At 39.6% G+C, this 17,227-nt stretch overlaps 1 protein-coding gene across 1 annotated transcript; it reads left to right on the forward strand.

Moving 5' to 3' along the window:
* Nucleotides 1-9,482: 9,482 nt before the first annotated feature.
* LOC307117172 (uncharacterized protein) lies at nt 9,483-10,884 on the forward strand (the record flags this gene model as incomplete). The annotated part of the gene is made up of 3 exons (XM_079801933.1): nt 9,483-9,583; nt 9,869-9,968; nt 10,027-10,884. The coding sequence occupies 3 exons, from the start codon at nt 9,483-9,485 to the stop codon at nt 10,882-10,884; spliced, it is 1,059 nt and encodes a 352-aa protein (XP_079658059.1).
* Between the last annotated feature and the right edge of the window lie 6,343 nt (nt 10,885-17,227).

Consider the following 17,227-nt stretch of genomic DNA (forward strand, 5'->3'; position numbering starts at 1 on the left):
ACTGGCAAAATACAGGGAAACATAAATGAGAGAAAAAGCAGGAAGAGCAATGATCAAACCCGAGTCCTGACAAATGCAGTGTAACTTGGTGACATTTACAATAACAAAATCAAACATTCTAGGCTATTTTTCATGCTAAACAATGTCTAGCAGAATAGTCACCATTGACAATAACCAACTTAAAGGGGTGATGAATTGAGAAATCAAGTTTCCCTTGAGCTTTTGATATATATAAAAGGTCATGGATATATATAAGAATATCCTGTAAGTTCCAGAGCTGAAAACTTCCTTGTTAGTCAAAGAAAAGCTTTTATTGACACCAGACCCAGAAAACGACCAATCTCAGAATGTGCACGGCTATGACGTCTGAGTGTGGTGAAGCACCGCCTCAACAGAAGAAGAACAACGTCTGATTCTGTAGCCCCGCCCACCGACTCGTGCCACTAACATGACTGCTAAGAGCAGCATAGAGCTAGACAGCATCGAATTTATAAGCAATAAACATAGCACATAAGCTTTTTGTATTCTGATTTTTAAGCATTCGAATTCCAATATTATGAATGCATGGATTAACTTTATTTTTAATGAATATCCAGCTCACGTGGGGAAGACACTGCGTTTGTTCCTTCATTTCTGATCACGTATTCGTTTGTAAACGAGACTGGATTTGCAGACAGGATGAGATTACATGAACGAATGAAGCTACACACTAATGTGAGTAAAACATTTTTTTTATATGTGATAGTATTGCATTGCTACAGATAGTACTGATTATGTGTACATCTCTGACTGAAGCACCCTGTCACAGACTGGAGAATACTTTATTTGTGGTGTTCTTGGTACATTACTGTCTTGATGTGCGTTGTTTACTCTCTTGACTCGATGTTTGGCGCAATTCCGGTTACCGTTTGCCACACGCTGTCACTGACAGAGGGAGCAGAAGCTCATTATGCAAATCTTATCCAATCCTAGCTGTGGGCGTTTACTTCCAAGTGTTCAGCGTAGCACACCCATCAAAACTGAGCGTGTCTTGAGAGAGCCTCAAAACCAGGTCAGAAAATAGCCTATTACTTATTCACTATGATGTTTTTAAATGTAAAAACCACGCAAACGTCATAAGTTGACCTCACATGACAGTATTAAACATTTAAAAAGCCAGTTCATGACCCCTTTAAAGACTTATTAGTGTGTGTATAAAATCAGCTGTCAACTAAAACATAAATGTCCCTGCAAAACATGCATTTTTTTTTTTTAGATGCATCTGTATACCAGTGATATTACTACATAAACTATAAACTTAGGTTTAATCCATGGTACACAGACAAAAAAACATTACACATCCTCTGCACTGAAATTTGCTGGACTACATTGTTCAGAGACATTAGCATTAGCATTAACAATTAGTCCTCGACACATTTCAACTCTTAACTTGTCGTGGCTCAAAATCTTTGAAGCCAAGGTATCTCCCTCATCCTTCACACATCTTTGCAAATGAAGCTCGTGATCCAGAACAAACTTTTGATTACCCGTACCAACATCAATGGTGATGTGTCCCCGAACTGTTGACCTAATTTTACTGGTTTTGCAGAATGCTTTGCAGTGCAAGCATCTGGTCATCTGAGTTTCATGATTCACAAAAGGCAAAGTGTGAAATTGTGGACAAAGATATTCCACGCGAACATCTGTACACTTTCTCTTTGATCTACTTGTACACAAGCACCAAGATCTCCAATCATAGACAATCGGCTCTGCACAGTTGTGTTGAGGCAAGGTTTCTCACGGACACATTTTCAAATTCATACCATTTTCCGATTTGTACAGGTATTTCGCCCCAAACAGACAAATACATGCTTGTTGTAGAATCAGCTACTGTGTGTGTAATTTGGACGTCATTTTGACGACTTCTGGTCACAGTGTCCTTCTGCTGAACAAGCTCCAAGATCTTGACTGTAGGTACAATAAAAATACAACATCTCTATACATTGTTAAAATTCATACACAACAAATAATAAACACAACTTCAGCCAATATATAGTAGTGAACGAGCCGCCGCTCTGTTCACTGTGCGCAGTGAATAGACCTCTCAGTGTGCGAGTAGTTTTGAGGACACCGCTCATTCCCGCGGGTATATAGGGCATTGCTAGGCGAGTACATGTTCTAGACTAAACTGGTAGGTATTTTTGGGCCGGTAGCCACCTCAGGGTAAAGCGGTTAGCATCTCCTCTCTGTGTAAAACTTCAGAGAGTGTAGGTTCAGACTGGCACATGAACTTCAGTTAGATCTACGTCCAGCTCTGCAGGGCTTCTGACTTTTTCTGCCCGAGTGCCTCCTCTCATGTGAGGCCGTCGCTCCCCCAAGCCTCGTGTAAAGATCTATGCTTGCAGGCTGGCCCTCAACTGCTATCAGATAGTAGGCCCCACCAGGCCTCCCTGAAGGTGGGCTCCCAGTTGCCAGTTACCTTGACAGTTAGCATGGATTGCTAGCAGGTAGTAGGCCTCACCAGGCCTCTCTGAAGGTGGGTTCCCAGTTGCCAGTCACCTTGACGGTTAGCATGGATTGCTAGCAGGTAGTAGGCCTCACCAGGCCTCCCTGGATGCGATTTCCTGGACCCCAGCCACCTTAACAGCAAGCATAAATTGCTATCAGATAGTAGGCCCCACCAGGTCTCCCTGAAGGCTTGCTATCAGATAGTAGGCCCCACCAGGTCTCCCTGAAGGCGAGCTCCTGTACCATTTTCAAACAAACTATTCCAAACGGCAACATGTTTTAAACTGTTCATTTAAGACCTGTACCCATCCATTTCCCTCTCAACTGTTTACATTCATTTTACACATAACCAGCTTTATTTATATGTAGACCTTGTGAGTTTTGACATTAACTCAGGCATAAATGATAATTTAGTCTGTAACATCTGACTTCAAAACACTTTTGTTGTTACATAATTAAGGGACCAGAGACTTCTACGTTTCAATGAGTCATATGCATTTCAAATCACAATTCATCCCGAAAACATTCCACATACATATCTGTCCTGCTGTATATGAACCACCAAAAAGTGCAGTCTTTTATAGTAGCATTTTGGCTACCAAGAGCTCAGTCCTTGTAGAAGTAGCATTGAGATGGAACAGTACTCAAGATCTATGCTATTGAAACCCCATCATCTTATGGCCGAGGCCCCCAGCGGCTGTTGGTAAATTGAAGTATCTCATGAAATGAACACTGGATGGTAAGGACGTTGTCGGCAGAACGAAGACAATCAAATACTCCTTTGGACAGGTTTATAGTTGAGCTGTTTCCTCATGCTTACTCAAGGAACCCTCTGCACCAAACAAACAGATAAACTTAGTGCAACCATTAACACATTTCCCCATAACATATTTACATAAACCTTACCAAAACATCATATATACAAACAAAACAACGACAGTAGTACTCACATTTGAGTTCCAGAACTAGAAGTTCCTCAAAACCGGGTACAAACACAAGACAGCATTGTGGGTAAAGCTTCTCCATGTGGTTAACACATCCTTCCTCTCTCATCTTTTTCTTCTTCTTTTTCGTATTTTACGGCGGTTGGCATCCAGCTTTATGGTGCATTACCGCCCCCCTCTGCTCCGGAGTGTGAATCAGATAATAGGTTTACAGACTAAATCCCCCCCCCCCCCCCCCCCCCCCACACACACACACACACACACACACACACACACAACACCTCCCTATTAAACATTACCCTTCACACTTTAACCCTCCTACCACTTTGCTTCATATCCGATTAACCACCCCAGTATCTCTCAAAAATTTCATAAGAATACTAGCCTGCACCCTATGACCCTTGCTTAATAACTCTTTTAATGTTAAGTTCTTCACCCCTATTTCACTCAACTTAGTCCTCATCACCTCTCTCTGATCATTATACCTACTGCATCTCAGAACTACATGCTCTACTGACTCCTCCTCCCGGCATCCCTCACACATTCCATCCTGATGCTTCCCTATCAACTTAAGTGTTTTATTTAACAAACAATGCCCCAATCTTAACCTAGATATCACCTCCTCCTCCCTCCTATTTCCACTTCCTACCCATGTATTTTTAACATCCCTTTGAATTCTATACAAATGTCTTCCCCTCCCCATTCCATCTTTCTTGCCACTTTTGAATTATTTTCCCCCATATCACACTTTTGACCTCCGACTTACTAAAGCTTACTTGCATTTCTATATTCCCTTTTGTTAATGCCCTTTTTGCTAGTGTATCTGCCTTTTCATTCCCCTTTATCCCTACATGTCCTGGAACCCATATAAACTTTACCTGTCTTCCTTGATTTACTATTCTCGTTAATGATTGCAATACCTCATATAGTATATCTTGACGACTTTTGGAATAAAATGACCTTAAACTTACTAAAACTGAAGATGAATCTGAATATACCAATACTTTGTCCTGCCCCACCTTTTCCACCCATCTTAATGCAATTAACATTGCCAGCATCTCCACTGTATATACTGCTAATTTGTTAGATGTTCTTCTATTTATTCCTACTCCTTTATCTGGTATTACTACCCCCAATCCTGTTAATTCTGTCTCTGGATTCTTAGCCCCATCTGTATATATTTGAATATAATCATTGTACTTATCCTCTACTCTACTATTAAATACTCTTTCCAGATTTATATCCTCCTTTGCCTTCCTTTTTTCCTCCAACACAAACCAGTCCACCACAGGCCAAACTAACTTCCATGGAGCTATCTCTGGGAAAACTACCGTGGGGCTTATCTTCATACCAAAAACATCTTATTCTTTAGCTACATCATTTCCAATCCTACCAAAATTCCCTTTTTGATTTCCCCCCCACTCCCAGCTCTCCTGCAATACACTTTTAGTGAGATGTGATTCATTATGCCCCTGTAAACTAGCCCAATAATTTGCCATCAACTGCTTCCTTCTTAACTCTAACGGTAATTCTCCCATTTCGACCTGAATGGCTGACACTGGCGTTGTTTTAAAAGCTCCGCAACATATTCTGAGAGCCTGAGCCTGTATTACATCTAGCTTTCCCAAATGAGATTTTGCTGCTGCTCCAAATAGTATACTCCCATAGTCTAAAACTGATCGAATTAATGCCACATACAACCTCTTCAATGATGCTCTACTAGCACCCCATTCTCTTCCCCTCAAGCATCTCACATTTATTACTTTTTTCCCTTTATCCTCCATTTTCCTTATATGGTCAGCAAATGTCAATCTAGAATCCAACGTAACTCCCAAAAATTTTAAATTCCCAACCCTCTCTAATTCTCTACCATACATTTTTAATTTCATTCCTTCCTGTATTTTCTTCCTAGTGTAAAAGACAGACAGAGTCTTTTCAGTAGAAAATTTAAATCCCCAATCGTAGCCCCAATCTGCCACTTCATCAATAGCATCCTGAATTTTCCTAAATACAAATTCTACATTCCTACCTCTCTTCCACAATGCCCCATCATCTGTGAACAAAGACCTTCCTATGTCTACTGGTATTCTCCTAAACACATAATTAATCATAATAATGAACAGTAAAGGGCTTATCACACTCCCTTGCGGTGTACCGTTTCCGGTTATGTATTGTTTTGACATTTCTGTCCCTATCCTCACTTGTATTCTCCTTCCAGAAAGAAAATCCCTGACCCAGTTAAACAATTTCCCTCCTATCCCAATCTTATTTAACTTGATCAATAATCCCTCCTTCCACATCATATCATATGCTTTTTCTATGTCAAAAAACACTGCTATTACTGTTTCTTTATTTGCTTGTGCCTTTCTTATTTCAGTCCCTAATCTTATCACTGAATCTATTGTGCCTCTTCCCTTCCTAAATCCACTCTGACAGCTATCCAATACTCCTCTTTTTTCAATTACATATGTTAATATTTCTGCTATCATCCTTTCCATTATTTTACATATATTTGAAGTAAGAGCTATCGGTCTGTAACTACTAGGTTTAGTTGGATCTTTACCAGGTTTCCTTATCGGGATCACTACCGCTTCTTTCCAGCTATTTGGTAATTTTCCCTCCTTCCATATTTTATTGTATACCTCCAACAGCTTCAAAAGTGATACTTCCCCCAGTTGTTTTAACATAATGTAACAAACTTGATCCTTTCCCGGAGATGTAGGTATAGCTCTTTTAATTGCTCTGACCAATTCTGCCAAAGTAAAAGGCTCATCTAATTCACTTCCATTTAGCCATTATTTCCACTTTCTCCTTATTTGAAACTGCTACTTCCTCTTCTGTTGACATAACTGGATACTCCCACTGCCTCCTGTCTCCCCCCATCCTTTTAATCATTCCCCACACTTCTCCCACCGGTGTTGTTCTTCCTATTCCATCACAAAAATTTCTCCAACTATTCCTCTTTGCCTGCCGAATTATTCTTCTAACCACTGCCTGGGCCTTCTTATACAGTATTAGATATTGCATACTATGTGTTCTTTTAAGCATTCTGAAAGCTTTATTTCTGTCCCTTACTGCTTGTTTACACTCTTCATTCCACCACGGCACCAGACTTCGATTTACCCTATTACCTCCCTTAGGGATAGCTTCCTCTGCTGCCATAATAATTGCAGAAGTTACCTGTTTATTAACCTCATCTATCCTTCCAGCCACATCCACCCTTTTCATTGCTCCCTCACTCACTTCCATAAACCTTTCCCAATTGGCTTTGCCAAAATTCCACTTAGGAATTCTAACATTTGGACCTACTCCCAATTTCCCACCCACTGTGCATAATACTGGGTAATGATCACTCCCCACTGTAGTTGCTGTCCAAACTTCCCAATTACTAATTCCTGCCAGAGAACTCGACACTAAAGTAATATCTATTGCTGACTCTTTCCGTGTTAAAACATTTATTCTGGTTCCTCGACCATCATTCACACAAACCAATCCTCTTTCATCCATCAAATCTTCGACTACTTTACCATTAGTGTCTGTATATAAACTTCCCCAAATTGTACTATGAGCATTGAAGTCTGAACACCATATTACCCTATTCCTATCCTGCCCTGATATCTTTAGTAGCTTATCTATTTCCAACCTCTTACACGGATTATAATAATTAACAATATTAATTGCCCCACCTCTATCCCACAGCTCCACCACTAAACACTCCTGATCTTTACTTTTCTTCAGTACTCTGAAAGATATACCCGTCTTTATGAATATTGCACATCCTCCTCCTCCTCCTCCCTCCCCAGTATTCCTATCTCTCCTTATTGCTGTATATCCATATATTATGAAATCTAAATTTGGCTTCAACCACGTTTCTTGGATACACACTACATCTGGCTTCTCATCCAATTCATTCAAAAAATGTTTAAACTCCTGTCCATTGGCTACTAAACTCCTTGCATTCCATTGTATAATAAAAACCATTAATATTAACCAACCCATGATGACTCTTGACTTGACTGATTAGTAAGGGTCTCCCTTACCTCTTCCCATGACAGTCCTACTAGTCCTAAGTGATTAACTGCTGCCTTAACCACCAATTGTATTTTCTCATTTTTAGATTTTACTTCTGCTGTACTATTTATCACTCCAGCTATAAATGTTACAAGTTCCCTTTTACCCACATATATTCCTTCTGGTATACTTTGTCGTTGCTCTTGAGTGACCATATCCTCTACTTCATGGATTTTACTATCCCTCTCCTTTGTTACTTTTACAGTCTCTGCAAATGTAATTTTTCTCTCCACTCTAATCCTTTGGATATTTGTCTCCCGTCTCATTACCTCACAACCACCATACGCCACATTATGATCTCCTCCACAATTGCAGCATTTTGGAGATACCCCTGCCCCACACTTCCCATATTCATGATCCCCTCCACATCTTGCACATCTTCTCTGCCGGTTACAATTTTTTGCAGTGTGACCAAACCTCTGACAATTAAAGCACCTCATTGGTTTTGGAACATAAATCCTCACTGGATAACTCATGAACCCCAGGAAAATCCTCTTTGGCACTGCTTCATCCTCAAATTCAATTGATACCGTTTCGCTGTCCTTTGCACTTCCATCCCTTGTTGTTTTCATTCTTTGAACACTCACAACTTTAGCTCCCTTAATATTTTTCTTTAACTCGTCCGTTGTTACACTCAACGGCACCCCTGTGATCACTCCAATCCTCCCTTCTTTCCTCCTTATTCCCACCCTTCCACTATTTTCCACTTTACATTTTGCTATTTCCTTTAATTTCAGAGATTTCTCCATTTGTCCAGCATCTGCACACCTTACCAATAAATTACCATAATTAAGGATTTTCGCATATTCAATCTCCCCTATCTTACTTGCCAGAGATGAAGTTAGCACAAATGGGCTAACTTTCTTCATGATCTCCTGTCCCTTTTCATTAAATCGAATCACAACCTCAAATTTCTCCTTAACTTCATTCTGAAACATCTCCTGTCTATCTTCATCACTTTCCGACTCCCCTTCATTATCACTTCTTACTCTTTTGTTCCTTTTATCTTTATTATCAATCATCCATCCCCTCTTTCCCACTTCAGTTCCTTCATTTCTCCCTTCGTTATAATCCATTTTCTCCCACCGCCCTACCTCTGATCCATTCACGGAGCAGTCGTGCTCCACCGCCTTTCAATATGATCCAAAGTTGTCAATCCGGATTACAAATCAAAACAAGTTTCCCACTCCACTCGTATGTTGCAACACCCTACACTGACGACCCTGTTCCCCAAAGACACATGGCACACATGAGGGCTTAAATACACAGACTACTGATGAAAAGACAAGGGACACCTGTGAACAATGATCAAACTATGAACCAATCAGAACATAGGTGTGTTCGACATCGGCTGCGGCATACTTTACCACAGCTGACGTGAAATGAATGCAATATTTGGCAATACACAGATGTTTCAGAGACATTATTGTCATGTAATACTTTACTCAGCGTGTGTTTGTACAAGAATAAAGTTCAACATTTAAGCCTACACTATCAATGAAGTATGTTTTTATCAGTTTTATTTTGATAAACATGACAATATAACATCGCGATTACATAAAAAGAGGTTTTACCGTTATAAAAAACAGATTTGTGAGCATTCGTGGAGCTGAAGGTTTTAGAATAAACGCGAAACACACGTGATCGCTGTCATGCGGTGAATCTGGCCAATCGTGGAACAGCTGTGTTGCTGCACCGGATATATTAGCCGGCTGCTCTCGAATCGCTCTCGCGGCACAAGTCGGACAACATTTCTAACCGGCATGCACTGCTCTAAGTCAGCCACTGATCGCATCGCCACGCATCGCTGGGTGAAGTCGAACAAGCCTCATGACAAACATTAGGTGTGTTCGACATCGGCTGCGGCTGGATGGAGCAGATCGGCGAGAGTAGCCGCGTACAGGCGGGGAGGAGCTGCAAACGGAGACGTGAAGTCGGACACTTTCTGCTTCCCGTAGTGATGCTGCATTTACGTCAGTCATGGCAGATCACGTGGCGTTTGATTGCTTTATCGCAGACGAGCTGGAAGCGATAGAAATTCCATTCTTTTTGCATGAAATTGAGCCCAATGAGAAACGAAGGTGAGTAAAGGTTCAATGTAATTAGTAGGCCTATAATTTTTTTATAAACAATATACGTATAAACAATTTAATTTTTGCTAGCCTATTGGTTTAAATATAGATAATTATTCATTCTGTTTACTCAAAGAAATAATGGACTTTTATTCCTATTCCAACACTCCTGTATACCCTACTTATTTGATTAAAAGCCCAGTTCAGCATAAAACATTGAACATTACATTTTAACTACCTGTGTCTTCCTTTACATGTATATAGTGAGCACAGTTTTCTTAATGTTATATACAGAATGGTTCCAAAAATCATGAATTTTGTGGAGGACGTTGTCCCTCTCTACAGTCCCTCAGAATTTAGAGGGCATTTCAGGCTTTCCAAAGAACAAGTGGAGGTGTGTACAATATACAATTAATTTAATTTATTACAAGTGTTAGCATGTACTTGTGCAGGATGTCATTACCACCCTTGGTCCTGTTTATATGAATTTACAACAGACCAAACTGCCACTCACAAACAGTGTTCTTGCCTGCCTTTGGACATTGGCCAATCAAGAGTCATATCGTGGGGTGGCAGATAGATTCAATATCTCAAAATCCACTCTTGCCAAGCATCTCCATCATTTTTGTTCTTATGTCAATTCATACATGGCCCACCACATTTCCTGGCCCAGAGGCCAAAGGCTGGAGATGTCAAAGTTAGGGTTTGACGCAGCAGGTTTCCCCAATGCTATATGTGCAGTGGATGGGTGTCACATTGCTATACTGAGACCCCGTTGTGATAATCCCATAGCATACATGAATAGGAAACAGTTTTATTCTGTAAATTTAACTGGGTTTTGTGACAGTCAGCGGCGCTTCTGTCACATCAGTGTGGGTCACCCTGGGAGTTGGCATGATGCCAGGGCATTTCGCTTCACAGAGGTTGGTCGTGTTCTTGATGAAGATCCTCATTCCCTTGCTCCACAGGGAATGCACATAATTGGGGATTCTGCCTACCCCCTGTTGCCTCAACTTATGAAGCCTTATAGAGACAATGGCCACTTGTCTGCTAGACAAAGAGGCTTTAACAGAAAGCTCAATGCTGCCCGTGTGGTCATTGAGCATGCATTTGGCATTCTAAAATCGAAGTTTAGAAGGCTCCAATGCATGCATATGAGAAGCATTTCAAATATCAGTTTAGCGGTCTCTGATACCAAATTAAAAGTCGCGTTCACGTGCATAGAAATTTACATAGAAAAATCTATTCCACTGTCCCAGAGTCATCCATTAGTTCTGCTGTTTCTTCAATCTGCCATAGATCAGCTTTAAAGAGAGAGAGAGAGTACACCAACAGATGAAATTCCTTTGATCATTAACTCTCACACTCATGACACACACACTGTTAAAAAAGTGTACAATTACAGTAAAAACGGTCCAATAGCAACAGTAACAGACTATAATAATCCAAAATAGTATATTACCCTAACACATGTTAAAATAGGACAAATTACACAAATAATGTCAATAACTATTGAAAGTTCATTAAGATTTCCTTAAAAAAAAAACTAGAACAATCATTACTTGTAAACATTATATACCCATAATCAGGTATTTAAAATACTCAACTTTATGTCCACAATTATATATAAATATATATATATATAATTTTAGCTTGCTATATGTTTTTCCATATATATATTTTGTATTATCTCTTTGTTTTAGTCTTGTACACTTTTATTTTATTTTATTTTTTTACAAAATATGTATTGACTTGGGTACAGTCGCTTTACATCCTTTTTTTATTTTCCAGAGATGCTTTTAGAAATCTAGACTCGCTGGATGGGTGGGCCGTGTGCAATCCACAGCAATGGCGACGAAATGATGGAAACAACTGTGGTGTTGTTGTTTGCACAGTGAGTGGACAGAGATTTATGTTTGTTTGTTTTTCTTTTCATTCTTTTTACATTAATTAACATTTATATAATGCATACTATGAGACTTTAATTGGAATCAGTTTACAAGTAAATCCAGTATATTAAACAAATGCTCTTTACATTTCCGTAGGTTGCAGAGATGGAAGCAAAAGGTCTCAACATGTCTTCAGAACTGCTTTACGCTGAACAGCTGATTCACTTCCGAGTTTACCATGCCTCCTGTTTGGTTCAAAATATACAAACTAAGGTAAAGCAGAGTTTCAAGCTCTTAATTGAATAATAGTGGCATTTTCTCCTATATATATGTATTGTGTACATGTGTAATATGAATGTCATATAGTATGTATGGTCCAACATGTCCTCCAACCAATACTCCTATATAGGTAATTTGTCACTTCCCTGAAATACGACCCATAGGAGTGTTTACTAAAGTTGCGCCTCTATCGACAACAGGGCACTTTCCTTTTAATGCTTTGTTTCCTTTTATTTGTGTCATATCATGTGATCATGCAATCGTGGGTTCGATCCCAGGTATATGCACTATACATCACTGGGTAGATTTAGGGGTGGGGTGGGTGTAATTGTTATTAAAAAAATCAATTTGAGTCAATTTTACCCATAAATAATTTATTAACATATTACATTTATTAAATAAATACACCAATCACACCAATAATTAAATAAATGTGACTTATATTTTGTATCAGCGTATCCATTCTCTGTGACATTTACATGCATGACTGTTGGAAGTTTTTGGAAGTGAACAATTCGAAAAATATTATATACTTAAAAATACTGCATGTTTTTTTTTTTTTTCAAAAAGTTTTAAAAACTTATTTTGAATTAACCATTTCTTCACATTGTAGGAACTACACAATGGTTTGACTAGTGGCACAATAAGATCAAACAGGATGTTTTTGCATAAACATCCAACATTTTCCCCAAAGCTGAAGTTGACTGAATTGTCCCCCAATTTGTCCACTTCCCTTGCACACAGGAGGAGCTCCAAGTGGTTGGGGATGGTTTTGCTCGCTTGGCTAATCACCAAGCATTTGGCAAGGCAGCAGGGGCAGTAGACGACTGCAACATAAGAATAAAATGCTGTAGCGAATTAGCTCTGGGGAAATATGAATAATTATTCATAACTCCTTATGTTTTTCCTTATGATTAATTATGAATATTCAAATCAGTTAAATATATTAACTTGACGTAGCTACGTTAACATTACAGTCAATCAGTTAGTCCTATGGACGTTCAGTATTGATTATTAATTAATTCTTAGAAAAGGATGTTTTTCATGGCTACAGAAAAATAATTATTTCTCTTAATTTATGTATGCGCCTATAGAGCACGTAGCAAGATCGATCATTTAAGAGACAATTTGTTTGCAGGCAGGGAGTCAGGACCAAACATATGTTGTGCACAAACTTTAATAACTAAATCACGGAACAAGACTACACTAACATGAAACATACATACACAAACATACATGACAAGAGTTAAGGTTAAAGTGGTTGGAAGGGAAAGGGTCAGAATAGATGGATGCATCTATGCAGAGAGTCTAAACCTTGTAAAGAACCCTCCTTAATAAACTTAATAAAATGTGTTCATGCGACGAACAACCGTATTAGTCCAAAAAAACAAAAATTGAGATAACCATGTGACTTGAATGTATGTGTGCCACTTTGTATACAGAATCACTCTGGGGGGTGTTCGCGCGACCAAAACTCTGTATTTTAACATTTAAAATAGTCTCACGCGGAAAAACCGTTTATGTCCACTAACGAAAAATGGAGACGCCGGTTGCTTTCATGTCCGCTGCGGACATTAATAGGCAAAACCTCGGCAAAAAAAGGAGAGCGAACGTGAATGAATGGAAGGACAGAGCAAGGAAGTATTTGAGGAATGCTGGGAAACCCTATGTGAACCGGAGAGGAGAGCAAAAACAAGGAAAAAGTCCACCAAAAGAGGTGAGTGAAAACCCGTATACAAAGTATCTACCTAAAGTTAGCGGTTACAGTCAGAGGGGCGTGTAGGCTCTGTCTACTACAGTTCATATAGCTCACTCTGTTTAAAGGATCATTTCATGAATGGGTCGAAATGAAAGCTGAGAAAATTAGGATTCAGGGGACGTTTTAAACATGTCTGTACTCCTTATAACCACGGAGAAATGAATCGAAACGCTTTAGGTGCGTCTCTAACACCAGCTCAGCTGCGTCATTCATAGATTGTGTTATACGTAACGTTACTGCTGGCAGAATTGTATACATAAACAAACATAATATGTAAATATTATTATGTAAATTCATCCCCAATCTTTAAGATGTTTAGAGTAGAATTTGATTGCTTTATGTCTTCACTGAAATTGGTAACAAAAATAAAATAAAAAGTCATTGACGTGTTTAAAATATTTTGATATAATTTTTGTATCCCGTTACCATTTAATGCAACACGTTGTTTTGTAATATTGTATGCTATGTTATGTTTGTTACTTGTTATTTAATAAATAATAAAAATAAATTAAAAAAAGGTAATAAAAAAAAAAAATGCATTGATTGTGTAAGCTGATATTCTAGCAAGTAACCTTAATAGCTGCTAATAGCTCTAGTTTTTATAGCTAAAAAAAAAAAAAAAACGCTAATGTGACTTTGTTTCTGTTAAGGGCAAGGTGTGCAAGGAGACGTGTCCCAGGCAGTGTTCAAGCCTAACAGATGAAAGAAAACTCCAGCTCTTCACAGAGTTTTATGCTGTCTCTTATGAGAGGCAGCAGGCTATCATTCTCTCTGGTTTGGAGCAGGTAGGCTAACTTAAGCAATTCATGACCATATCATGTCAACAGTATGCAATGCATTACAATGTAGGCCCATGAAATAACCAGTGAATTGAATACTACTGTATGCCTTCAATTCACTAAGACTGCACATGTGCTTGATCACTGTAAATGTTAAATTTTGTGAGGATGGATGAAGGATGACCAGCATCAAGTAGGCCACCAAGTGCATTAAAGACCACAGCGCTTTGATGCCCTAAAAGGCACACACATGGCTTGTTCATTCTCCTAACCAAAGCCTACTCACATACTTAATGACCTTAACTTGACAGCATACGACGGCTAGCCTGCTACGCTATGGTAAATGTATTTTTTTTTCTTTTTACTTCTAGCACAAGGTGAGTCGCAGACGACCACGTGGGCCTGACACTGAGAATACTAAGAGGAAGTACACCTTCAAGTACAATGTGCAACAAGGAGGCCAAAGACTTGCTGTTTGTAAGCTTACATTTATGTCCGTCTTTCAACTGAACAACAGTCGCCTACAGGCAAGTTTTCTATAGCCTAGCGTTTTCCGTTTAACTTTTCATTACATGCATGATTTTAATTAGATACATTGTCCATAACATATTTATTTAAAGTTACATATCTTTGAAAAGGTTATTCAAGAAAAGTTAGGCAGTCAGTCTGAGGGAACAGAGCAGGTAGCTAAAGTCAGGTCTCCATTAGAGGACTTCAGAGGAAAAAATAAGAACAGGTAAGTAAAAAAAAAAACAAAAAAAACTTCACCTCAGGAAAGATTAATGTGTATTTAAAATGGGTCATTTATGTAGTAGAAATGTAAAATTATTTTTTAATTGGGAGCCTTCTAGACTGAGAAAAGTCAGAAAATTAATTTTTGATTTATGGGGATGAAAGACAACAACTCCCAGAATGCACTGGGACACAGAGACACACTGGTCTCGTAGGCTATCTCTCACGGAGGAGAATGCACATCAACTGATCACTTGGTTAGCGTTCATGTAAACACTACATTCAGATTCACAAATCGTAATAAATTCAGTTAGATTTAAACAAAAGATGTGCATGTAAACAATGACGATTTTTGCGTCATCGCAGGATTTTTTCCAGACAAAAAATACATAAATCTCTCGTCTCAGGGGGACATGAGGGAGGAAAGCACGGTAATTCGAAAATACTACAGGTTTTCTACTGATACAAAGCTTAATGCTAAATCCTGAAGTATCCCTTTAATGACTGTATGTGAAAAACAAAATCCTATAATTTAATGTCAAAGAAACAATGCAATTTTGCAAAACAGACCAGCATAGTTTATTATATTTCCCGTGTTCATGAGTTGTGTTGTTTATTTTTTAGGCCTCATAGCATTCATCCTGCAGTGAGAGAGGGGATAAGAGAGCATATCCTGAGCTTCCCACGCCAACCGAACCACTACTCACGGTTGAAGGGAGATGTGGAGAGGGAGTACCTGAGCCCTGATTTAAACCTGCTCCGCATGTTCCGCCTGTACAAGGAAAACAATCCAGCATCCACTGCAAAGTTCTGGCTCTATAGGGACATCTTCAAGCAGCAGAACCTCAGTTTTGGGCAGCCAAGAAGTGACACTTGTGCGAAATGTGACGCCCTGTTCTCAAAATTAACAGCTGCTACAACAGATGGAGAAAGGTTGAAGATCGCAGCCGAGAGTGAGCTTCACCACCGGAAAGCTGAAAAAGCGTACACCCAGTTGCAGGCTGACACAGATTGGGCCAAAGCCAATGATGACTGCCATGTCATTTGTATCGACATGCAGGGGGTAGTGTTCACGCCAAACCTGACACACTCCAACGTGTACTATCAACGGCAGCTGGCCAACTACAACCTCTGTATCCAGGAGATGGGCACTGACGATACTCCTACAATGTGCCTCTGGCATGAGGGCATCGCTCACAGAGGTTCCATCGAGGTGGCAAGCTGTCTTTTGAAGTGGGCAGAAACATCTTTCGCTCCCCTAGTCCAGGCAAAGGAACGGAAGCTCATCATCTATAGTGACCGATGCTGTGGGCAGAACAACAACTGGCGAGTCCTAAACCTCATGGCCCTGCTCGTATCTAGAAGGTACTTCAGTCAGATAGAGCAGAAATTCATGGTGTCTGGTCACTCCTTCCTTCCCTGTGACCGTTCATTTGCCACGCTGGACAAGAGGCGTAAGGTGTCCACACTCCACACCCCCATTGATGTTGCCAAGATGATCCGTGGAGCCAGGCAGCAGCATCCATTTAAAGTAACTGAGATGAAATGTGCGGACTTCAGGCAGCTTCCTGATGCAACATTAAAGCGTCCACCTGGCCTCCTAATCACATCCATGATGTGGTTGAAAGTGACAGGTAAAAAACCGAAGAACTAAACTAAAACTAAACTGGTTTTCTGAGATTAACAGTGTTAGGGATATGTGCGTGAAGGAAGAATCTTTATTGAATTTCTTGTTGAATCATGATTTCAGCTGCTGATCCATGGTGTGTCCACACAAAAGGGAGCCACAGCCTTTACGAGGGATGGAAGACCTGGCTGATCACCAAACAGAGGAAGAATCAACCACCTCCAGCTCCCTTGTTCTCCACCACGTATGCTCGTGCTTACGAGGACCCTCTGCCCGTCAAGAAGGAGAAGCACCGTGACCTTATGAAAATGCTAGCCTACATGCCAGCGGAGGCCCAAGCATTTTATGGGACATTAGAATGTGAAGAGTAGCCTGGTATGTGTAGGTCATGTGCAGGGTAAGGTGGGGTATATTGTGTATATTGTGTAAAAGTAATCATAAAAGTAGTTGTAGCTTATCTTGTATGCCTCATCTTATGTTGTATAATAGGAATATATAGGTATTTATTTATTTAGTAAATGAATTCAATTCAAATTTCAATTCAAATTTATTTGTATAGCGCTTTTCACAATACACATTGTTTCAAAG

This window comes from Gobio gobio (assembly GCF_949357685.1).
Source record: "Gobio gobio genome assembly, chromosome: 1".
In the NCBI taxonomy this organism is placed as follows: Eukaryota; Metazoa; Chordata; class Actinopteri; order Cypriniformes; family Gobionidae; genus Gobio; species Gobio gobio.